General features: G+C 39.4%; 1 protein-coding gene across 1 annotated transcript in view; it reads right to left on the minus strand.

Annotated features, from left to right (window-relative positions):
- EP300 (E1A binding protein p300) overlaps nucleotides 1-25,563 on the minus strand; it is a 63,837-nt gene that overhangs the window by 12,731 nt on the left and 25,543 nt on the right. The window contains exons 4-22 of the mRNA XM_027540695.1: nucleotides 24,596-24,857; nucleotides 23,291-23,404; nucleotides 22,178-22,423; nucleotides 19,749-19,842; nucleotides 19,043-19,180; nucleotides 17,332-17,449; nucleotides 16,503-16,674; nucleotides 14,719-14,796; nucleotides 14,171-14,280; nucleotides 12,594-12,731; nucleotides 11,388-11,825; nucleotides 9,609-9,788; nucleotides 9,262-9,406; nucleotides 7,279-7,397; nucleotides 5,276-5,515; nucleotides 4,770-4,858; nucleotides 2,883-2,963; nucleotides 937-993; nucleotides 259-336 (exon numbers count right to left, since the gene is read on the minus strand). Of these exons, the coding sequence (XP_027396496.1) occupies nucleotides 259-336; nucleotides 937-993; nucleotides 2,883-2,963; nucleotides 4,770-4,858; nucleotides 5,276-5,515; nucleotides 7,279-7,397; nucleotides 9,262-9,406; nucleotides 9,609-9,788; nucleotides 11,388-11,825; nucleotides 12,594-12,731; nucleotides 14,171-14,280; nucleotides 14,719-14,796; nucleotides 16,503-16,674; nucleotides 17,332-17,449; nucleotides 19,043-19,180; nucleotides 19,749-19,842; nucleotides 22,178-22,423; nucleotides 23,291-23,404; nucleotides 24,596-24,857 (2,897 nt within the window). The remainder of the gene's footprint in view (nucleotides 1-258; nucleotides 337-936; nucleotides 994-2,882; nucleotides 2,964-4,769; nucleotides 4,859-5,275; nucleotides 5,516-7,278; nucleotides 7,398-9,261; nucleotides 9,407-9,608; nucleotides 9,789-11,387; nucleotides 11,826-12,593; nucleotides 12,732-14,170; nucleotides 14,281-14,718; nucleotides 14,797-16,502; nucleotides 16,675-17,331; nucleotides 17,450-19,042; nucleotides 19,181-19,748; nucleotides 19,843-22,177; nucleotides 22,424-23,290; nucleotides 23,405-24,595; nucleotides 24,858-25,563) is intronic.

Raw genomic sequence — 25,563 nt, forward strand, 5'->3', positions numbered from 1 at the left:
AATGACCACCAAAGAATTTAGAAACTGTGAACCAGCAGAGAGAAATGTTTATACATGGACTAACCGATGCAATAAGAGAAGGACTGTTCTGGATTCCAGGTTCATTACTGTTTCAAAACTGAATTTTAATGACCTTTTCCCAATCCAGAGAATAATTCTAAGAGGAATTAATTTTGACGATAAAATACAATCATTGCAAAGATGACAAAAACTTGCTAAAGTTCGCAACAAAGTCTGGGGAAAATACTGATGCCTCACCCCGATGGCCAGATGATCTCGTGATGGAGGACACAGATCTGATGCATCTTTCTCCCACACTCTGTACACTCAACAAACCTGCAAAGGCAAAACGTCGAGTTAAATCCAAAACTTGAACCAAATGAAAACTGCCGGTATTTCTCGTTTTCTGACAATTCAAAAGATGGCCAAGATCATGTCCAAAGAATTGAAGTAATAGTGTTTTTAAAAGCTCTTTAGTGTAACAGAGCGAATCTCAAACACAGTTAAATTCAGTCATTTTATGGAGTAAAAAGTGATAGAAAAAATGACTGCTGCTTAAACCTCCGAGTCTGACACCATCCTGTCCATTCCAGGAATGTCTAGTACCAGTACATCTCTGTACCTCTGAAAGGTGTCACAATAAAGGAGGCGATTACGAAACGGTTGGAACACACAGAGGACAAAGTTGGAATAACGGCACTGAGCAGAGGTAGCCTGGTGCTTCACGTGAGCCTCGAAAGCACCAAAACACTAGGGAGGGTTAATGAAATGCAAATGTAAACCATAACCTCAATTTTTTACATTTCTACCTTTCCTGCTAGATGTAGGTTACAGATTTAGCCCAAGAATAATAGCATCACCACACTGGCTGCACAAACCAAGAGAATGACAGGAAGAAGGACAATGAAAGTGTACTACTCAAGGGGAACTACTTACAGTTCAGGATCCAGAGTGTCATTTTTTCTCTTTGAAAATTGTTCTTTATTTATTGTACTAAGGAAAGAAAAGGATACAATAAGAAAAAGCAACACAAGAAGATTAGCAAGTTGACTATTGTTCTAATAACCAAATGACAAAAACCCCACCCTGTAAGGAGATTATTTAAATCTAAGACTATATCAAGGATACAAGTAGTACATTCTAAGCTCCCACAAAACACACGTTTACATGCCTATGTTTTGGGAAATGACTTTATAGTAAATCTGTTCCCACTAACAGGACAACCCAGTAAGACCTAAAAATGAATTTGTACTTTTTTCTTTTCCTTTTAAAATCTTGCCTACTACTCTTAGTGTTATGTATTTATACCTTTGAATAGTTTAATGTTTCTAGACAGCTCAGTCTAGCAGTATGAAAGACAGTGCGTATAGAGGGAGCTAAACCACTATTGGAAAAAAAAAAAAGGCATTTTTTAGGACAGTCCAATCAAGCAACTTTTTATATTAATAAAAAATTTCAGCATTAAGAATACATAGTTCAGGTTACTGATGGGATTAGTCAAAAAAGGAAAAAAAAAAAAGGGTTCATTAAAAATTTTTCACATGGCCTCCTATCCTGAAATCTAGCCTACTACTCTGCTCATAGTCTCAGTCTCACAAACACAGGAGGCCACCTACAACAAACTTAAAAAAATTTTAAAGTTTTTAAAGTTAGGGACCTAACTTTGACTACTGTGATTCTTCCTCATAAAAATGAAGCGATTTCCCCATTGAAACTGTTTTCTCCTAGTTACAGACTCCAGATTCATCGCTACGTGCCCTAAGATATTGCTACCCAAAGTGCGTCTGGAAGACTATCAGCCTGGATGGACCTGGGAACTTGTCAGTAACGCACACTCTCAGGCTCATTGCCAACTGCAGAACTGGAAGAGGGGTTCCTACACACTTCAAAGTCAGAGACCTGCTGTCCTAAGGTACAAAACTTGTGGTAAGGATGCCTCCCTTTTTTGCATCAGGGAAATCTACCTAGACCTGACTTCCCTGGTTAGCCAAGAGTTAGAAAATCTCAAGGCTCAAGGGGACCCAAACCAGTACCAGACCCCACCATTTTATATGTCAGTGGTGACTGAAGGAAAAGTACAACTTCAAAATCCAATTTGAAGACACCAAGTTTTTCTCAGAAGCCCTGTTTTTACTAGTAACATAACAATTCTGAATTGCTATGGGAAATATTCTGAATTGCTTGTGTATTGTAGGTTAAATCAGAAGAGAAGCTGAAGAATATTTAAAGGACACCAAATAGTTCTTTCTTCCTAAAACAGTTAAAATTTGACGGTTTGAATCTTAAGAGATTAGAGGCAGTTTAGGCAATGTTTAAAAAATTTTTTTGGCATTTACCGAACCACAAGAGCTTGTGGATTGCAGAAGTCCAACCAAGTCTCTTTAAAATAAGTCATTCTCACAACCTCCTAAATCCCTAATGATATTATGATACACATGATTCTAAGGATTTTGGTATTATTAACCTTTATGAGAAGGCTGTATGGTGGTTATTTGTTCAATTCTCCTCAAACTCAAAACAATTAATGATGAAGTTACCTTGCACTCCACACTTGCACTTTTTGGGAGAAGCTATTTCCTTGTAGAAGGAATCTATGACCATCCAGTACTGCTGTACCCCGCTAAATCAGTACCGAGAGAACTTATGCTGTGATCAAAATGTTCTCCATCTATGCTGACCAATATGGCAGTCACGAGCCACAAACGTCTACTGAGCAACCGAAATTAGACATTTTAAATCTTATTTATTTTAATTTCCATTTAAATAGCTACCTGTGGCTATACCATCCTGGACAACAAAATCCAAGACCACTTAGAAGCCTGAGCACGATCATCTGACGACAAACTGAAAAGACAGTACTTTCTAAAATAATAGTTACTTACGTTTGAGGTTGGGAAGGGTCATCCCCCAAAGAAACGCTCTCCCCTTGGATTTCATTGAAACACTTCTCACAGAAATGATACCTGTCGGCAAGAAGGCCATACTGGGGTGAACTGTTCCGTTCACACAACACAGCCCAAGCCAAGCAACGAAGCCACCAATCACAGCAGGCCAAGGAGGGGGACGGGAGCAGAGAGCAGGTCATCAACGGCGACAAGAACATTCAATGATGCAGATTTATGGGCACCACAGTTTGGGTTTTGGTTTTTGCAATCAAAGCCAAGTGCAGACAACGACAAGCATGAGGAGAAAAAAAAAAACACAAAACAAACGAAGAAATGAGGGATTGCAGGGCAACAAAAAACATAAAAGCAAGACAAGACAACACAAAGCAGAAAGCCAAGGCAAAGCACAGATTAGCATTAAATATCTCAATGGGATCACAAGTAGCAAATGATTACAGCAAATAAACAAGCCTCACACAGACCTATACCCTTTCATTTGAGTAATTAATGCTACTTGATACAAATAATCAAAGATAGGATAAACAAAAATCCACTATGAACACAGTACTAGGAAATAATCATCTAAAAACAATTTTGGTCTGAAAAAAACAAAAAACACCAATTTCTCTTTGATCCCAAGGAAACCACAGTGTACAATAAAAAGTCTGCACAAGCAGTTAAATACTGATTGTAGCCACCTAGTTTGAGAGGGAAATGAAAGGCAGTGGTATGTGCAGACACGTGATTACATATTCCTTGGTACAAAGACTGCAAGCGCTGTAGACTGGTGTTTAAAATCCAAAAATGGTATATAAACGCCAAGATGATAGCATGAGACTATAGCATGCCAGCTGTCACTTGCTTTTTTTGAATGTAAGGTGCTAATAACAACTTGAGACCCATTTTTTCCTAGGTTTTCATGAATAAAAAACTGTGGATTCTTACCACTACAAAGCATTAGGAGAACACACCTAACTTTTTGTAAATAAAACAAAAAGTTTAAGTGACTTTTTCAAAGCTAGAAATACAGCTGTAGTGCACAAGTTCAGCAAAAAGCCATCACCATGGGGCTGCTTTATCAAAGTACTGACTGTCCAGCCATGCTCTTACACTGTCTTAGAGCCCCAAGTCAACACCCCATGCCAGGTACACTGCTGACTGATTTCACAAAATAAGAGACAAATCATGATTAATGAATGCAGTCTGTGTGACTACAGTCCTTACTTTAGCAGGAGAAAAGGCCGAAGTGTCTAACTTGTTAAAAGCACACCATCCACGGTCATGTGCATCTTGTAAGGAACAGGCCGGTACCGAGCTGTTTTTGGAGGTGCTCCTTTTGATGTACTTAACAGAGAAAAAAGCAAGTACCCTGGGATCCTCTGATTTTATATGCTCCAAGAAAAACTGAGGAATCCATTGCACACAAAAAGGGAATTATTTCCTAAAAGATACAGCTGGCTAACAAATTTCTGGTTAAAAGTTTTCTGGGTAGATTTGGGAATTTCACAGAGAGATAGACCAATTAGTTTGACAATTTTCTGTTTTGCCAGAGGCTGTGGTAAGCTATAAAAAGACAGTGGGAAAAGAATGTGGAGCCTGGGACATAATCCCATGAATGCTACCAACTCATAAAGTTGCTTGACTTCTTCATGCCTTGGGTTCCTGGCTTATAAAAATACGGGCCCAGACAACTGACCCAAGGCTCCTTTCTACTAGAAAATCATGCAATTTTGCAACGGCAGAATGCAAAGACCAGAACTTGTGCTGTACAGCTGTGTTCAAGCAAGCCACACACAAACCATGACTGTATGTGTGCTGGTCCATCCGCATGCACTCCCTGGACACGCGGACACTGTGACCTTGGTCCACACAGGTCAAGCTTACCTGTTCTGATAACTGTAGTAAGTGGCATCACGAGGGATTGTGCATAACTGTTTGCCATAGCAACAGAGTGTCTGTGGAGAGAACTCCAACTGCAAGAGAAACCATTTGGTGAATATGGTTTGAAGGGCAAGCTAAAATATTTACACTGGCAAATCAGAAAGAGAACTTAAGCCTTAGTCCTCATTATGTCTCTCACGATAGGCAATTTCAGATTCCAAGACAGTTCACCGAACTAAAACTACTCCAGTTTACTACTGTATTATTCCACCACTCTGAGGTAAGCTTAATAGCTGTTACTTCTCCACCAGTTGCCAAACAACTGAAGAGGGCACAAACAGCTCAGTGTGAATTGGCACGCACAGGGGAACTAGCACATGCCAGGCACAGTGCCCCGCAGGCAAAAATGACCAAGTCCCTAACTCAAGATGAACTTAAAACCTGATGATCCAAGGATTCTAACTGGTCAAGTTTTCACTGTAATTCTTATCTGTGCAAAAATTTCCTACCTTTCTGCCACAACAGTATCCAAGGCTTTGCATGACAGGGTCAATTTCTTGTTCGAAGACCTCAGACAGCTTGGAGCAGTATTTGTACACCCGTGATGTTTTCCGATTATATAACCAAGCATTGTTGAACATGAGCCAAATGTCATCCACATACTGCCAGGGCTCCTGATACTGTCCAGTGTCTAACTTCCTCTTGATGGTAGAAAGATCCATAGGGCTCTTCACAATATCAAAGTAATCCTAGAAGGACAAGTGACACCAAACAACATTACCAAAAACCTCAGTATATTCAAGGTCCACAGTATAACCATTTGACATTTTCTAGGCAATGCTGAATCTTTGATGTGTCTGTCCAAATAAATGACTGATGCCCATCACATCTTTATTTATTTAAAATATATTTTTGTTTATTTGGCTGCATCGGGTCTTAGTTGTGGCATGCGGGACCTGTCCTTGCGGCACATAGGCTCCCGAGTTGTATAATGCGGGCTCCAGAGCACTCAAGCCTGGTTGCGCCACAGCATGTGGGATTTTAGTTCCCCAACTGGGGACTGAACCCAAATCCCCTGCATTGCAAGGTTGATTCTTAAGTCACTGGACTACCAGGAAGTCCCCCAACACTTCCTTAAATCATCAGTCTATAGACATACTAAGCAGACAGGGGCAGAGAGACTAACAACTATTCTCGAGCTTCTTATTGTTCAGTTGCTCGGTTGTGTCTGACTCTTTGCGACTCCGTGGATTGCAGTACACCAGGCTCCTCTGTCCTTCACTATCTCCTGGAGTTTGCTCAAACTCATATCCATTGAGTCAGTGATGCTATCTAACCTTCCCATCTTCAGTCGCCCTGTTCTCCTTTTGCCTTCAATCCTAGACTTTCTAGTAGCAAGCTAATGGTCTATCGGAGCAATTCCACACACTTTGTTATAGTATGTGTGTGATCAACTTAAAAACCAAGAAGTCAAAGACCCTTAGCATTTTAGTACTAGATGGGGCCTACAGATGAAACTAAGATCATCTATAAAAACAGAGGGGACGTTTTGATATTTGGCAAAACTAACACAATTATGTAAAGTTTAAAAATAAAATAAAATTAAAAAAACAAAACAAAACAAAACAAAAAACTTTGCTCTGAAACTTCACAGACCTGTACTCTAAAAAACAAAACAAAACAAAACAAAAAAACAGAGGGGAAAAAAACAAAAGATTCCAACCAATTTTTACCCCTTGAAGCACTCCAATGCCTTATCCAACACCACTTAAAATCCTCAAATGAAACTTGCCAGTAGTCTGGTGTATAAAGGCAACTTTAAAAGCAAAAAAAAAAAAAAAAGTAAAAGCAGATGAAGCTACTTTGGGTCTATCTTTTCTATCATGAAACTACTGCTGCTCAACTGATAAAAATAAAGCATATGAGCCAGCAGTCCCATTTTTAGATATATACCCAAGAGAAAAAAAAAGACACACACACACAAATTTGTACGTAAACATTCATAGGCATGCTATCTTCAACAGCCAAAAAGTATAAAAAACCCAAGTAACTACTGACTAATGAGTGGGCAGAGAGAACGTATGTATATCCACACAAACACTGGTGGGCCATAAAGAATCAAGTACTGATTGTGCTACAATATAGACAAATTTTGAAAACTTTATGTTAAATGAAAAGAACCCTGTCACAAAGAGCCACATACTACAAGGCTCCATTTGATGAAATGTCCAGAAAAGACAAACCAGAGACTGAGAGCAGACCAACAGCTGGTTGGGAGTAGGGGGACTGTGGGCAGGAAGGGAAGTGACTGCTTATGGACACAGTTTCTTTTTTGGGATGATGAAAAATGATCCAAAACTGACTGTGGTGATAGTCGCACAGTTCTGTTAATACAAAAAACCATAAAATTGTACACTTAAATGGGCAGTTTGTATAATACGTGAATTCCATCTTTAAAAAAAAGCTGTTACCAGATTGTAAGAGAAATGAGAAGTAGCACCCACATACTTACAGGGATTCCTAGAAGCTGAGGGTCCACAGGCTGACGGAAGGGAAGGGATTCCGGATCCTGTCGGTAAAGTGCCTCCAGTGTTGACATCAGTGCCTGTCGTAACTCTTCAGGTTTGAAAACTGAAAAAGAGTATATTAGAAATTAGTTACCAACTAAGAGAAAGAGGAGAAAAAGTTCAAGTCGAAACTATAACATATACCTCAAGGGTCTTGAGGTATACACAAAATTCCCTACGTTGTCCCCATCAAAGATCACTAAGGGTGTTTCTATTTTCTGGTTCAGACAGATCCTTTAAAACACCCTGTCTAGTCATCTTTAAATACCCGTCATGACTCAGTTAAATTTCTTAGTCAGAAACTCACTTAGTCTTGACCAAGTAGCAAGAGAATCCTAAGTGCTCCAAAAATTTATGAAAAGACTTTGTCAGCATATTCCAAATGATACGATGGGCAGGGGATGCTGTCAAGCAAGAAGAGAAAGAAGCCCCCTCTTCACAATATCAGAGTATAACAAGTCAGAAATTAGACCTGGTATTGTCTTATCACCAAAGGAATCAGAACCAATGAAGGCCAAGAGTCCTTCGTTAAAATGTTTGATGTTTTAGAGCTTCAGCAGTAGACATATTTACTGTTTCAATGGCAAATGTTAGTTTTAATTCTTAAAAAAAAAAAAAAACCTAAATTGTTATCACCAGAATGATGTATATTCAGTTATCAAATTATGTTCAAATGTGTTCTCAGTATGTTTCCCAAAAGTCAGGAAGATTTGCTGGTGTGCGCCAAATGGAATTAATTTACACTCCATTTAAGAAGCTGGCCATTCAGGGTCCATCACTGTGAGCAGAGACTTATTTCTTCTATTTACAAATTAATTTCATCTTCAAGATGGTATATCTGTCAGTACTTGAGTATTTTTTCACCACGTGGTGGGGGCTGCCATGAAAAATTCAAACAAATAGATGGGAGAAGCTTGTCTCTTAATATATTAATATTTTGCTGTGTTCAAAATAAACAGAATTTGAGCAAATTTGTGAGATTAGCTGTTTTAAATATTAATTCCTAATAGTAAGACTGGGTCTGTTGCAGCCTACATCAAAATCACATCTCCATATATAAAACTTTATTTTTATTTATTTTTTAGCAGGATCTTAGTTCCCCAACAAGGGATCGAACTCCATATCTCCTGCAGTGGAAGCAAGGAGTCTTGACAGTGGACCACCAAGAAGTCCCAACAACCTTATTTTTAAATAATTTTTTAGCCCCATCATTTGAAGGTGCATTGTATTCATGGAACACTTTCATATATATCATCTCAGGAGCTAGCAGACCCCCTCTAAGGTAAGTCCTACCACCTGTGACACTGAAGGGGTCACTAGAGCCATAGAAGTTCTAGTCCTAAACTAGCTAGTAAATTAACTTCCATGGGACCTGTTAAACACTTTCTGCTTAAGCAGACTTGCTTGCCTCATTACCATTCAGTAGCATGGTTCAGAGCAGAGACTCTGAATCAGCCTGCCTGGACTAAGAGAGCTGGGATAAGTTACTGGACCTTGCTGAGCCTCGGTTTTCCCGACTGTGAAACAGGGGTCAGGGACCTTACTCACAGAGGGGCTGTGCGGTTCTCAGACGAGACCAGAAAGCTTGTGGTACAGTGCCTGGTGCACAGCAGTTAACAAAGAAAACAAAGAATATTATTACTGCTGTTATTTCCTGCATTTTGATCCAGACTATTATTTAATAATTTCTGTCCTCTGAAAGAGTTCTGAGAAGTTGTTTGCCACCCAGCGACTGCTGGAAGCAAATACACTTAAAGGAAAGAAAATTCCTTCTCCAACATTAGTAATAATGAAGACCAGGCCCAGGGCGCCAAGCTTAATGAAATCACATGAGAGTTCAATTCCAAGGCCCAAGAAGCCCAATCTCGCTCTACTGAAGTCTTTAGTTTTCCCTCTGCCTCCACGAACCCAGAGACTAAGAAACTTACTCTTCTTCTTTGACTGTCCTGGGGCTGGAGATGACTGGGTCGCTGAAGTACTTGGCTGGTCTTCTTCCTCTTTTGTCTCAGTTTTTAATTCAGTGCCTCTCTCTTCGGTTTCTGTAGGTTCTACTTTACAGTCTTCTGCTTTAGTCTAGAAGGCAAGGTAGGAATTTCTGGTATTCCAAAGTCATGTAACTGAGTAGCAGTCCCATCATTATCTTATTTACTCTCCCCTGTGAATGGAGGTCAAGACCCCTTCTCATACGGAAATCAGTAAAATGAGACCTAATTATCAGAGTCCTTTCCTGTAACACGTTCCTAACCCAAAAAGGTGGTAACTACCCTCCTCTCACCTCTGGAATATCCTCCGGCTGAGTATCTGCTGGTTCTGGTGCCTCCACTTCCATTTTAGGCTCCATTTTTACTTCCTGTGAAGGCTGCTTCTCAGGAATGGTCTGAGAATTCACTTCCGTGCTACTAGTGGATGGAGGGTTTGATACCTGCCCTTCGATGCTTACAGCTGGCTGGGAAAGCTGGGTAGAAAAGGGCGGGGGAGAGAAAAAAAAAAAGTCCGTCTATTACAAAACCAGAGTTTAGGCTATATGACAAGATGGCAGCATAACCACCTATTTCTAAGCTAATGTCATTACACCCATTTATGGTGTTTTGGGGCTAGTAAAAAACTGCCTGCAATGCAGGAAACATATTAGATCCCTGGGTGGGGAAGATGCCCTGGAGGAGGAGGGCATAGCAACCCACTCCAGTATTCTTGCCTGGAGAATCCCTGTGGACAGAGGAGCTGGTGGGCCACAGTTCATAGGGTTGCAGAGAGTCAGACACGGCTGAAGTGATTTAGCACGCATGTACACGCATGGTGCTTTCACTTACTCTACCTAGTTGGCCCCCCTGAAGTAAATGTTGCTTAAGAAAAGTAGACTGAGGACTAACAAATATCAGTTGGCTGGTTGTAGACATAAGAGTCAACAACTGTTTCTCCAGTACCATTCTGTGACAGTGCCTGGGAGGGAGGTTTCAGAAAGGACTGCCCCAGAGGAGCTCATGTTTATAGAAAAATGGAAAGAAAATAAGAATGACTGATGGGCAATCTTTTAGTTTTAACTCTCCTTAGAAAAAGTTTCATATGTCCAAGTTGGGAGAATATAATAAATACCCACCATGAGCAGCTGTTTTGAGTCATCACATTCTAATGGATAACTAACAATCTCTATTTTTCCTAAGTCTTCCAATAACATACCTCTTAATGGGAAGTCAGTATTTTCAGAATCTGTCCTACACAGAATAAAGATGCCTTTTTGCATCCTGCCTTTTCTTACGTATCAGAGGCTAAGATGAACCAGTCACACATGAACAATGTATTAAGAAGTAGCGATGACTCACAGCACTTCTCAGTTTGCCAACAGGACAGAGAACTGAAGTGTTAGTATCAGCGATCATGTAGAAAGTTTGAACAGTGACACGCAGAGTTCTGTTAATAAGGATCAACTGTCAGGTGGACATCTGGATCTCTGCTACACAGGTAACACATCTTTTGCAAGGAGTGTTTCAGGCCCTTATGAAACACCTTCTCATGAATTTTCTAACTTTGGCTAGTACCACAGACATTCATAAATCAGTGATTTTGTTCATTTGCTCTTGAGCACAGCAGTTCAGGCTGTTTGAAAAGACTCTTTAAATATCTGTAAAATTCACGTGTAGTATTAAACGTCTGGTCGCTCTTCTCCCCTTACATGCTTTCAAGCCTCTGAATACAACATGACCGCGGTCAACATAAGATCTAAACAAAATCTTTGAGGTCCTTCTATGTGAGGTATGACAGCAAAAGTCCGTAAACGTAAGAGGTTCCAGTCTGAGGAGGCGACAACGAGAGAAGAAATGACAGAGAACAGACATGGCAGAGGAAATTCCCCCGAGGTCCAGTGATACGGACTCGGCGCTTTCACTGCCAAGGGCCCAGGTTGGATGCCTGCTCAGGGAACTAAGATCCTGCAAGCTCACCACCCCCACCCACCTCCCAGCTTAAAAAAATAAAAAAAAAAAAGAAACCGCATTGAAGTAGTGTAAAACTACAGCACAGCTGACATGGTTCTGCTGAAAGCCCAGACTCTGCTTACTGGAGTTGCCGGCTGCGGAGGCAGCAGGGGTGCCGTCGGGGTGGGCACAGAGGCTGCTGTGCTTTGCTGGGACAGAGGCTGCTGCTGCGCCTGGTCGACTGAGGGAGCAGCAGGAAGCGAAGGCTGCACTTGGGGAGGAAGTTGTGTTGGTGGCGGCGTAGGCGTCTGTCTTGGAGGCGGATGGAGAACCTGGGACTGTGGGCCAGGTGGCATGGCTGGAGGCGTAGGAACAGGGGCTGGGATTGCTGTTGCTGGTGGCTGCTGAGCCCCTATGCTAGGGGGAGTGTGGTGAGGGGTGGGGGTGCGACTAGGTACGGGTGAGGGTGAGTTCTGATGCAGAGCTGGTTGAGGGAGAGGGGGACAGTGAATGTGGCTCCCTTGAGACCCAGGAGGCATTATAGGAGAGTTCACAGGACAGGAAGAACTGGACATCTGTGCCTGTTAAAAGGAGAAACAAAACAAGATGCAATTCAGAACACAGTCAAAGAAGTATTTACATAGGCAGGCTACATACATTTAACAGAAATCAGCAGTGAATGTCTCCATTTCAAAATGTGTCAAAAACCCGATTACTGGGGGCCTGTCTTTGGAAAATCCAACCAGTACACAGTACTTAGTTAGGTAGATGTCTCAGGTGCTGTGGGGGCATGGGACAGGTGAACATGTTGTTTTCTAGCTGTCCAATGCTCTCTTCAGCCAAAGCTCTCTCTTCTGCTTTATAGCACTCAGTAAGATACCATTTTTAAAGAGTTCACGGTTTTAAAAACTGGCTAAAATGGTTTTCTTTAAAATCTAATCTCCTTCTTACTTGGGCTTCCTGGTAGCTCAGTTGGTAAAGAATCCACCTGCAATCCAGGAGACCCAGGTTCAGTCCCTGGGTGGGGAAGATCCCCTGGATAAGGAGATGGCAACCCACTCCAGTATTCTTGCCTGGAAAATCCCAGACAGAGAAACCTGGTGGGATATAGTCCATGGGGTCACAAAGAATTGGACACAACTGAGCAAACAAACCACAGTCACTTTTTTCTTACTTATTAGCAAGGAATACCACTGGTGTATCACAGAGTCATCACTTCATGTTCAGAATACTATGTCCATAACTATTTTTATTAAAAGCTTAATTTTGCTGCCCTTCTCTGTAAAAACCTACATCAAGAGAAGCTTCAAGAATTGCACAAATTTAGAATAATCATCTGTGAGACATACTTGAGACACTGGTGCTTGACCGCCAGACGGAGCCAAAGGCATATTTGTTACATTCATTCCCTGTGTTGAGAATTGAGTCTGAGGAAGAAACTGGCTCTGGCTGGAAGGCTGCTGCATGCGAGGCCCGTAGCCCATAGGCTGTACACACACACACACAAAAAACAAAACACAGAGCACCAAGTTGCTTCATTTTAGTTATTCTACTAAGGCTGGAATCACCAATTAATTGCTCTGGCCCTGCTATGGGAGGGTGGGGAAGAACAAGAAGAAAGTGGCATGAGAGCAGCAGACACTCATGCCAAGATAACAGAGAACAGCCTCACTACTTACCCTAAAGCCCACTCTAAAGAAGTTACACACACGCATCTAGACCGAGGTACAGAGGTAACTGTCTTTATACACTGCTTGTTTTATAAGTGAGAAGAGCAAATCAGTTTCATGAGGTTTTTGCTTATGTAGGTATTATTAAAGCACAAGCTGTAAGACTCTAAAATGAGTAATTATGGATACCAAAGGCCCAAAACTTCATAATCTAAGAAAGGCACTTGTCTCATAGATTAAAATGAAAAATAAAACCCCTCATTAAACACAGCAGACCAGAGGCGAGAGACAACTCCAAAAAGGCCCAATGACTGATAGTACTAACTCTGAGAGGTAGGGTAAGGGCTGGGGGCCAACATGGAAAGGTGGATGACAGGTTTAGAATCTGTGTAAGGAGGAATGAGGTGCTCAGAGTCCCTCTTCTCCACTCTTGAGAACCAAACAACTGCCCCTCCATCACCCTTAACAGGTTCCTCCCTGGGCAGGCTCTGTGTTTGGGGACGATAGGCATTACAGAAGAGAGAGGACTCTGTCCAAGTGTGCAGACTACTCAACGCTGAGTGAGACTCTAGGCAGTGCTGACTGGGTGCTGTTACAAGCTTTCTAGTACTGTGACTAGATATGAACAGTATTTGGAAGCAAATCTTTCTTTTAGTGTTTATTTTATATGTTATAATCCAGAGAGAGTTCTTAACTGTACAGTATCCTATATACTTTAGACACATGCTTTTCCCAATTAAAGCTGTAAACAGCTTTCATGCCATCATATAAGTTCTGAAATTAACACTTATGAAGCATTCCAATTTACAGATGTACCATAATTTAACCATAATGAATCCCTTAATATACATTCAGGCTATGGCCATTTTCTAAAACACATTATATAATATACCACCCTTAATATGAATTTTCTTCAAATTATATCCTTTCAGTATCTCAGGAATTATTTCTATAGGATAAATTTCTAAAAACAACAAATATAGGTAAACAGAGGTAAGTGAAAATTAAGAATACTGTCTAATTGTGGTATATGGTTTAGTTTTAATCATTTAATCATGTCTGTGATAAGGGCTAAATACAACAGAATTCTACACAAAACGAAAAACAAAACAAAAAACCCCAAAAAACAACAGCATTAAGAACTAATTGCATATAGTTAGCTGTTTAAGCTAGTGTTAGAATTTGTTGTCTCAGAGAAAAGGAACTTCAAAAAGGTCAAGTAAAGGGCAAAAAGATGACCCAGAGGTCAAACTTACCGGGTTAAGTGTTCCAGTTTGAGCTAACTGTACATGGTGCTGAAGAGGAGAGTTTTGCCGGGGTCCAATAGGGGGCTGAGGCATACTCATCTGGCCAAACTGATTCAAACCTGTAATCAGTACAAATACTAAACCTGAACACCGTGTGACTGGAGAATAAGAGAGTTCTTCTTTACAATTCTATGTCATTTTATCAGGACAAATAAAGGAACCTGCTTCCAACTGTGAAAGAATCTCTGTTTCATTCCCAACAGCTACAGAAAGGCACTGTTAATTAATGTATGGTCTCAACCAAATTTGGATGGAATAAACCTCATCTTGGCTAGTTGTTTTTGAATGAATGCGTGATCGTTTGTACCTTGTGCTCCTACACCTGCCAGTCAACCTGCTCTTCACATTTCCCCCCTCCCTGGGCTCCTAATCTAAAAGGCTTTCTGATTTCTCAAGTAGACAATCGTGATACCTGCTGCTGAGTGGCAGCAGGAATCAAGGTGACAATTTTAAGCTTGTAATACACTAGGAATTCTGTTAAAAAACAAAAACCTTACCAGGCTGTGGAGTTACCCGAGGCATCATCTGGTTTGGCACACTGCCGCGGATCATAGATGGATCAGGGAGAGGGCCATCTAGAGCAGAACAGAGAGATGGTTAGAAACGCACCTTTCAGCCAGCTGTTCCCATTTAAATAAGAGTAGTAACTTACAGAATTCAGTCTATCAAAAGAATAAAGGTTTGAACCAGAGAGGAATCTGAAGAAAATGCTTTTCTGCAGTACAAGAAAATACCTCAAAATGGTTTTAGTCCATTTCTATATGAACCAGGGTGCTTTTGCTGTTGACAGGAAATAATGTGAGATCTTATATTTAAAAAGACGAATATAGTATTTAATATGCTGTCATTTGATTAAGCCTGATTATTTCACTGGTAAAAAGAATCTCTCTATAGACAAGAGCCACAGATTTTGTCCAGTGACCGATTTTGATTGTGTACCCCCAATAATGTGTTTTGATGTATACATGTCCACTGTGAACACTGACTTTAAATAATATACATATTATATTGAACTATATATCATGTACCTCTTAAATACAAAAATAGAAATAATTAAGAATGATTAAAATCTATATGGTCTAAAATCACCTTTTTTATGAAAGGTGGTTCGCTTGGTTCCCCTGGTTTGCTCATTAGTTATGTTTATGGTTAAAAACAAAATTTTGGATTCTTCTACAATTGATTTCTGTGTATGGGATAAGAGGGATTTCATTCCATAAACACGCACTTAGGGCTACTCAGTTCCACTAGTATTTGTTCCTGCCTACACTAGAACCATTGTTTGTATTTTAAAATACAGACTACAATTTAATACCTGACAAACTTTAAACTTGGCTCCAATTTCTGAAGAAGTCAAGTAAATTGTAGCACACTCAAATATCTCAAACTTATCCACTTGTCTCTATATCATAGGTACTGCTCTAATTCAAACTATCAGCACTGAAGCAGTATCCTCAACCCAATCTTGACTTTGTTTCCAAACAATTGTTCTACCTACTCAAAAAAAAAAACCAAAACAAAAAAACCAACCCAAACCCACACACCTGCAATTTTCCCTTGCTAGTGGGGCCTCCGTGCATGCTGTTCTCTCTGCCAGAAATGCTGTTCTCAATTCTTTTCACCATCATGGTCCAATGAGAAAATGTATCCAGCACACCACAGTTAACACATGAGGCTGCTGAAAGCTCTCCACCTGACTACTTCAAGACCTGTGGGGTGTCAATTTCTCAGCCCACTCACCATCCACCAGTGGCCTAAAGGTTGGTACCTGCTGGCTCAGTTGGCATACTTACAGGTAGCCAGCTTTTCCTGACTTAAAAAAAACACAGGTTTTCCCCATCACAGCCGTTCACACATCATTTAAACAGTTCTTAGGCTATGAACATACTGGGTCAAGAAGAAAGTGTGACAAGGTAAGTAATCTGATACTGTTTAGGATGTATCGAAGCCAATAAGGTGCTTGCCTGCTGAGTCTACATCAACTGGCTGCCTGCCACATGCAAGTCAGTAAAAACCCATGGGCTATCAGTTCCTAGGTGTCACTATGAGAGAAGAATACCTTTGGCACTAAAAATGATGCCATATTGTTAAGACAAGTAGCAAATCTAGGAATCTTCAATACACTGTTTACTGTTTTTACTAGAGAACAAACTAAGTTCTTTGAAAAGGCAATAGTCATTTGAAAGCTCCAGAATAGTAACATAAGCTAATGCAAATTAGTGAATTTGGTTAGAAACCATTTTATTTCAGTTTCTCCTAAAAATACATAAAAAGCACTTACTAGAAGTCATTCCTGGTTGTGGCTGCCCCATGTTAGGCCCTGTGTTCATAACTGGCACCATGCTTGCAGCACTTGGTAGCATGTTCTGTTTCTGTAGTCTAGTCCTTCGCTTTTCTTCTAGTTCCTTCTGAATCTTATAGATCTTCTCAGCTAGCAGGTGGTAGTATTCCGCCTTTTTGAATTTTGTTAAGTAGAGATGAGGAAAAAAGATGAACTACCATCAGGTAACAGAAAAAACGAACTAAGAGCAAATATTTGCTTCATTTAAAAAAGGCAGAAATGAAAAGGGAAAAGAAGCATTCTAATCTATTTTCTTAGATCATTCCAAATATGAGCTCACATTTAAAATGATCAGTAAAAAATTGCTATATAATGAATATACACAGTAAGGCATGACTTCTCAAAGTACAATTCCCAACATGTGCCAAGAATATGCTACTTCTTAAAGAAGTGCCAATTTAGAGAAGAAAGTTCAACTGATACAGAAATACTACTTGAGATGAAGATACTGAGCAGCTGATTCACCACCATATTCCAGTGAAAATAGCACGGAGCATGGTAACAGCTCAACCACTTTTTAGCTGCCAGAAGGACAACCCAGATAAAGTGCCACATGAGTGCGCTGTATTAAGAGGAAAAATGCAAGATTCTTGACATACACTTTAAGAAAAGTGTTTTGTTATCGCAACTCCACAGTGCATTACAGGACAGAATGGCTAAAGGGTGTCCTCTGAGGTATAGTGTTCTGTGTACATGCAACACAGAGGAACAAAAATAAACAACCAGAAGAGGTCCCCTTTTGCTTTAAATAGAAAAAACAGATGCTCACTCGATTGTTTGCCGATTCATACATGTCCCCTTCCACTTTCCGGGCATATGCAACTAGGTTTTCCATCCGTCTGTCTTTTAAAGCAGCAGGATCCGGAGTGGGAAATATGGCTTGAACGCTAGGAATATAAAATCCTACCACTATTATATCACGTCAGCTTTTTTTTCTCATCATAGAAACACACAGTATTTTAAATATTTTCCTGGTTAGTATTTTCTCATTTTTATACAATGAATACTTTGGGTAAAATTTTAAAATAAGGCTTGAGATGTGTTCAAACATAAATTACTGACCAAAAGAAGTGTCTGTATTAATCAAATCAAAGGGTTTTCCTGATCAGAATATAAGAAATGACTCCATGGAAATACTCTGGTCCCTATGACTCTAATGTAAGGCAAAAAAAAAAAGAAAAAACTGTGCTATCTGCATAAAGGGAAGTGAGAAAACCTGACCTTTACTATAGCATCATGTAGCAAAAGCCTTAAGATCCTTCTACTCTTGCACTCAGCTTAGTAAAATAAAACCTAATAGTCTCTACAAAATCTTAAAAGATCAAAAACTTGAAGTGAAGGGAGCAAAAATGCAAAGAAAATTCTGCTAAATTCAATGTCTTTTACTCTCTAGCAATTCCCCAAAATGCCTGGCACTAACTTTCCTGAAGGCACCAGGTGGAGAAGAAATAAATGGAAATCCGAGTTAGTAAAAAGTTCTCAAGCATATAATATTAACATCAAGTCAGATGATCAATCCCAAATAACCTACCGTTTCTATTAAGTTTCTAAACAATTTGATCACAAGATAAGTTTGTTTTGGTTATTCCCTATTAATTCATTGTATTAAAAATAATCTGTTTTTTCTTTGTGTCAAATTCCATTTCTGGTGCTATCATTTGAGAATTCCTAAATGAAGCTCAAGTATAACTGATAAGCTAATGTAACATAAAAATAAACTAAGAAAACAAGACAGACTACCCTGTTTCAAGGTAATAAAAAAAACTGGATGAACTGGAGATCTCTCTATTAAGTAGAGGGGAAATGAAAACAAAAAACAAAAAAAAAAACCTGATTCTTCCAAGAAAAAAAAAAAGTGCTGCATTTTGTTGAAGTATAAGCTCTGTAACCAGTGAGGGCAAAGCTCAATTTTTAGGGTATCGGGTATATTACATTTTACCATTCTATATGCCTTACGCCTCTTTCATCCAACAAGACAGTGTTTGTGAGGCAGTGTGCCTGGCATACATTAACTTCACAAAAAACAGTGCACAGGTATTTCACAAGTAATTGCTATGTACACATTTAGAAGACCAGAAGACCAGAGAGGCCACCCAAACAGATTCAATTTGTCAAGATAATAAAAATTTTACCAAGGATAACAGAAGGCTGTGTTGCCACTACTATTCTAATGATCTCAGTTAAAACCTAGTTTTTCTTTTAAAATATTAACTTTGTAAAGGAAATGATTAATAAAATGAATAATCTTTAATATATATTGATTATTGTCACTAGACAGAATCCTCACACATGGTTAAAAGCTAAAAGACACCTAAGAAATAATGGAGAAAAAGTTGAGAAGCAGAGAATAGAAGCAGGAAAGCCACAGGAGAAGTATCAGTAGCAACCAGGCTATAGAAAAATCAGTAATTTCTCATGTTTAAGTGCCTGGCAGATTGACCTTATAACTCCTTATGAATAAGACATGCCAACAAGCTTACAGTTTGTGGACAAGATGATTTCGAAGATCCTGAGTAATATCTTCATGCCATTGCTTCCGAATTCCAGTACTGGATGGTTGAGCTGCTGTTGGCATAGGACCCAGAGAGGCCACACTGCCATTGTCACTCATCATTGGGCTTTAAGAAGGAGTGAAACAGTTTTAGCAAAGAAGGGTAGTAGGAAAAAGAGGCTCTCAATTTAAGTAGAGCTAACAGTGATGACTGCAATAGGGCCAATACACTATGACAAGTCTATTTACACATAAATCTGGGGGAAATGGTATATATGTATTTGTACTTGTGAGGGGAAACAATTAAAACACACAACATTTCACTGTGTAGAGGGGTGGCTGATAACCTTGTGTTTAAAAGACTGAGTCTTGTGTTACAAGACTGAGCTGTCATTTTGACACAGCTTACCCAAGAATCCACTGGGCGATGGACTAACTGCTAGCATTGGGATAAAGCAAACTCGCTTTTTAAGCAGCTGCATTTGTTAACTTCCTACTGTATTTGTACAGGTGTCAGTTACCCCAAATACTTGATATAATTTCTAAAGAGATTATACAGAGCCTAAAGAAAACACATAATTTGTCATCATTCACCAAGGATATTGTCAAATCAAGTAAACTTAAAAAGCTCAAATAAGGAGCTCTAACAAGAGTCTGAAATCTGACAAAGGGCACAAGCCAAGATTAAAACTTACTTTTGAGAATTTATGGCTGAATGCAACATCGAGTCAGAAAGAAGATTCGACGGTTGAACCCCTACACCTCCATTTACTCCCATAGGACTAGCACCTACATCAAAACAAAAAGCAAGAGACGGTATTTTAAATACCAAAAAATGATAACAAAAACAACAAAAATTAAGGATAAAAAGAAAGGAAGAGGAAAAACTATGAAAGTACTAGAATAAAACATTACAAGAATTTTTTGTCCATTCAAAAGACCCAAAACAGAAGTTTTAAGGATATTTAGAAATGTAACAGTAATTAGTAACAAGTAAAATAATCACCATAAACCAAATCAAGAGACAGATGACAAATCTGGGGGGGAAAATGCTAATATTATATATGATAATTATTTGCAATATAATCAGCAACACATATATAAAGGCTACTACACAAAGTTCCTTTATAGCATAGTAAGAAAAACATGAAGAAGAAAAGAACAATTTACATAAAAAAAGAAATACAATGGCTTAAAAAATATACATGAAAAACATATAATTTTTTTTCACGTATGAAATTCCACAAACTTTTTTTTGGGGGGCCACTGGGCTTGTGGGGACCTTAGTTCCCTGAACCAGGGGTTGAACCTGTGCCCCCTGCAGTGGAAGCATGGAGTCCTAATCATTAGACCATCAGGGAATTCCTATGAATTCCCTTAAAGTTTGAGAATACAAAATGTTGAGAAAGGTTTGGGAAAAGCAGCATTTCTCTGAAAATTCATAGGTGTGTAAACTGATCCACTCTTTGGAAAGCTATCTGGTAACCGTTAAACAAATGAAAAAAAAAAATGTACACACATTTTCACCAACTTAGATTTCCACTTGCTATTCCATCTTACAGTTATACTCACATATGTATGGATAAACATAAGAGTAATGGTGTCAAAAGGAGCAAAAAACTAGAACTAAAATTGTTTAGGGAACCGAACTTAACACATGCACGTGTTTTCATAAGCACCATCTATGTAAGAACCTAAGAAAGCTAAGGATGATGATCCCCAGGGAGGAGAATTAAAGACAGTATTTGCATTACACATTTTAAATTGACTACTCCTTCAAACTGGCTTGAATAGCTCTATGTATTCCTATCACTTTTTAAATTAATGATTTAATGAATATTACTTCTTTAAAACAAAGAAAACCATCAATGGCAATATTTATACTAAACCAGATTTTCATGTGGTTAAAATTTTTTGATTAACAATTTTATTAATATATCCTTCAAGATATTTAGTTAAAAATAAGAAAACAAAACTCCTCCCTAAAATGCAAATAATTGACTGGATTTCTCAACAGTGTCTAATAAAAATCCTATTGTCTTCTTTCATCACGCTTCCCAAATCGTTAGGCAGAACTCTCCTAACAGCATCAAGGCAGGCTCTGAAATGCAGTTGCTGGTAGTGGCTTATCTGTCACTATGAAATATTCATTTTTAAGAAAACTACACATCCTTAACACAGATTTGTTTCACTGGTGGTAACAGTATTAAGGTAAAGAAAAAAGTGATTATACTATTACTGATTTGCTTATTTTACTGCCTTCTGATGGCATACGAAAAAAGACATTCCCTCCAAAGTATCCAGGTTCATTTAATCTTTGGCACTGATTGCAAGTAATGGCTCAATCTAACTTGAGAAAGATACCTTTACACAGATTTGTATTTAGGACCCTAAGAGTGAGCATTCACTTGAGATACAAAAATGTAGGGATAAAAACACCACTGGCACTGGCAGAGAGTAAGTCAGAAAGAAAAAAAAAATGAACAAAAGAAAAATTCAAAGCACCTAATAATCAAGGAGAAAACATGTAATATTTTTAGCCCTAGGGAGAATCTTAAGCCTTAGGAGAACATATATTTTTTTCTAAGCCCCAACAAAATCTTTATACATTAAGTGAATCCAATAGTAATCAGAAGATTAAGCATGTGGTTAAACAGGGTCATGGGGGCCTTACAGAGAAAAGCTCTAATGCGGAGTTCCAGGAGTGGCTCCCTCTTTCCCCTCTCTGCTACAGAATTTCTACTACCTGAAATATGCAGTAGAGATCCTGCTGTTTTGTCTATTTGTTCACTTACTTGCTCATCCACACTAGAGATGTCTCAAAAGTAGGGACAACCAGTTACTGAGCCCCTGCGCCACAACTACTGAGCTCGCAAGCCTAGAGCCTGTGCTTCGTGACAAGAGAAGTCACTGCAGGAAGGCTGCCCACCACAGCGAAGAGTAGCCCCTGCTTGCTGCAACTAAAGGAAATCTATGTACAGCAATGAAGACCCAGCACAATGCTCCCCCCAAAAACAGTAGAAGAGATCAAAATTAAAAAAAAAAAAAAAGACTCAGAAAGGTAAAAAAGAAATCCAAGAAGCTAACTTGCAACTCTGCCATGACGAGGAGGACACAGACTTACTCATGTTGCTCATGGGCCGCATCCCTTGGGGAGACTGCCCAGACTGCTGGTTCTGCTGATTCTTCGCTTGCACCTGGGGCTGGGTCGGCATCTGATTTACTTGATAGGGCAGTCCAAGGGCTGCATAGGCTCTTTCTATAGAGCTGGGATCAATCTGACTGACAGTGCTTAGGCTGGGAGTGGACTGTTGACCCACCCCTAGAGAGCTAGTACTGCCAAGTCCAACTGGTGCTCCAGTCAAAATTGCTAGGGAAAACAGAAGAAAGAGTATTACAACATTAAAGATGCTGAGACAGGAAATACTATCATGTCTGAGTTTTAAACACAAAAATACTGTTGTGTGATTATGAAATACATGCATCTTGTTTCCCATTATTTCCTTAAATTTCTAAGCATAGAACTGATTGGTCAAAGGGCATCACTGGCATGAAAAACTTTTGATCCAAAATACCCAAAAGCCTTCCCACAAGCTGTTATCAATGTTCCCATGAAGAATGCATGACAGCGTGACAGGAGAGAAATGGTATTTTATTTCATTACTTAATTTAATAGGGAACTTTTGGGTATTTCCTCCTCCTGGTGAACTATTTCCTAGTCCTAATTCTCTACTAGGATATCTATGATTTATTTACTCATTTATGGAATTTCATTCCTTTTAAAAATATGCTATATGCAGTTCCAAATTTATCTTTCAATCCTAAATGCCACCTTTCAATTTTAAATCCTAAATGAGACTTGGTGGCTGCACTTTCTACTTTTGATACTTTTTCTCTAAGAAAAGCTCATCAACCCCAGGCTTCTAAAAATAACCTCAAACTTTTCTTTAACATTAATTTCAAATTATCTAAATATTTACATCACAGGTAGAGAAGAGTAATAATCTGCCCAATGTCAAAGCAATGATCTTTCTGGATCTTATTTTAAGTAATAAACACTTCAGTTCTAACCTTATTATTATGAAGTTTGTGGTAAGTGGAAATAATCTAGTATGACAGCACTGGCAGTCACAGGAACTTCATATAATCAAGAAGTATGTTAAATCTCACCAAATTGCACCGGGGAAGAGTCTAAGAATACTTTGATATAAAAGTTTCAAAAGATTTCATCACTTACACTGTTGATTTCTCTTATCTCCAGCGTTTTTCAGGGGGAGACACACAGGACAATCATGCCTTGTACAATTCTTCCAGTGGGAAATGATTTGTCGAGAAGATGCACAGTGTGCCACTGATAAGAAAAGTGATTTTTTACATTATTATTAGCTAACTTATCAACCATATAATGAGTGCTACAAATGTTATTAATGCATCTTCCTAACACCCCCTAAAGGGTAGTTATTAATCCTCAAATTTTACAGTTGAGAAAATAGGCAAAAACTGGTTAAGTGATTTGAACAAAGTCACAGAGCACCCCAAGTGGGATTCAAACTCAAGCAGTCTGATTTCCAGAGCCTCTATTTTTGACCACAACACTGTGTGAGAAAAATCTTTAAAATACAGATTTCTCTTAAAAAAATAAAAGGGGGTGGTGGTGGTACAGGGCTTCCCTGGTGGCTCAGTGGATAGGAATCTGCCTGCCAATGCAAGAGTACTCTGGTCCAGGAAGATTCCACACGCCACAGAGCAACTAAGCCTGTGTGCCACAACTTCTGAACCCTCGAGCTCTAGGCCCCGAGAGCCGCAACCACTGAAGCCTGAGTTCCTAGAGCCTGTGCTCCGCAACAAGAGAAGCCACCACAGGGAGTAGCCCCTGCGGCCTGCATGCAGCAATAAAGACCCAGTGCAACCTTCCCCCCAAAAAAGGGTACAAATGAATTTATTTACAAAACAGAAAGAGAGTCAGAGATGTAAAAAAAAACTTCTAGTTACTGGGCAGGGGAGGTGGAAAAATTGGGAGATAGGGAAGGACATATATATACTACTATACTCTATAAAACGGATAACTAGTAAGAATCTACTGTATAGCACAGGAAACTTTACTCAATACTTTCTAATGACTTACATGCGAAAAAAATCTAAAAGAGAATGGATATATGAATATGTATAACATTCACTTTGCTGTACAGCAGAAACAAACACAACATCGTGAAGCTACTATGCTTCAATAAAAATACAGATTCCTAATGGCTCTATAATTATATTAAGTTGGGTAACATTCTTTTTAGTATTTGCCTACATGACAGCAAACTCTCAATATTTAAAGCTATGCTGGGGCAAATAAAAGTCCCTTGCAAAAGAGAAGTCTCTAAAACTTCCTCTACTACCATATCTCTAGATACGCACAAAATGATACTGAATTTGATCATAACATAGAGTAAGGCATTATCAGTAAGGAGTCTCAGGGGAGAGAAAATGTGATCAGCTCTGACTATAAATAAATATTGACTGCGGAGCACAAAAAACCTCTGAGCCCACTCACCTTGGCAGGACTTGCCCGACTGGCAGTGTGTCATGTGGTTTAGGACGTTCTTCATGGTTCGACAGTGGGGAAGGTTGCACTGCCTCACCTCCCCGTTGGCCTGCTCCCGGCGCTGGCACTTGTGAGCGTGCAGGAGGAGGACAAGCTGCTGCTGGATGAGCTTGCGCTTCTCCGGATCAGCCGTATGTGCCCCAGAACCCATCCCCTGGGCCACCGGAGCCACCATGCCTGGCTGCTGGACCTGTGGGGCCTGCTGCTGGCCCTAAGGGGTACAACAGTAAAGACACATTCAATGTTAGGGGTCACTGGGTGCTACCTCCTGAATAAATACGGACCTGGAGATTTTCAATGAAAACCTTTAACGACATGTCATCTACTAGGTGCCAGACCCAATTTTTTAACACAGGGGATTCTAAGATAAATAAACGATGGCTTCTACCATCAAGAAGCTTAATTTAACAAGAAAATAAATTACTATTACTATATTAACAAGTAATATAATCAAAGTATGTGTAACATAGAGTAAAACAAAGAGGACATGGTAAAGTCCAATGCAAGGGGGAAAATAAAGGAATCTGTTGTGAAAGGCATGTTCAAGTTAGGTTTTGAAACAGTGAAGAGCTTCTCAGAAGACCTGGCAGGGGCCTTTCAGGTGGGTGAAAAACTAGTTTTTGTAAACTCTGGACAAAATTCGTCTTGTCCTATAGAAAAGTAAACATTTCTGGAGACAGAGAAACGTGTTAATCTTTTGTCTCCAGTACTTAGCAGAGTATCTGAAATACAGGCATTCAGTGACTATGGGACATAAAGCAAAAAACCTAAAATATCTGAAAAAGAAATAAAATTCCTACAGTACAATTTTTGAAGACACACATGGACTATGTGACACATTTACAACTAGAGATAGTTTTACTTTAGAAAAACAGCAATGTTAGAAGAGTTGGAGATTTTTCCATAACAGTCACTGT

Source organism: Bos indicus x Bos taurus, chromosome 5 (assembly GCF_003369695.1).
Source record: "Bos indicus x Bos taurus breed Angus x Brahman F1 hybrid chromosome 5, Bos_hybrid_MaternalHap_v2.0, whole genome shotgun sequence".
Lineage (NCBI taxonomy): Eukaryota > Metazoa > Chordata > Mammalia > Artiodactyla > Bovidae > Bos > Bos indicus x Bos taurus.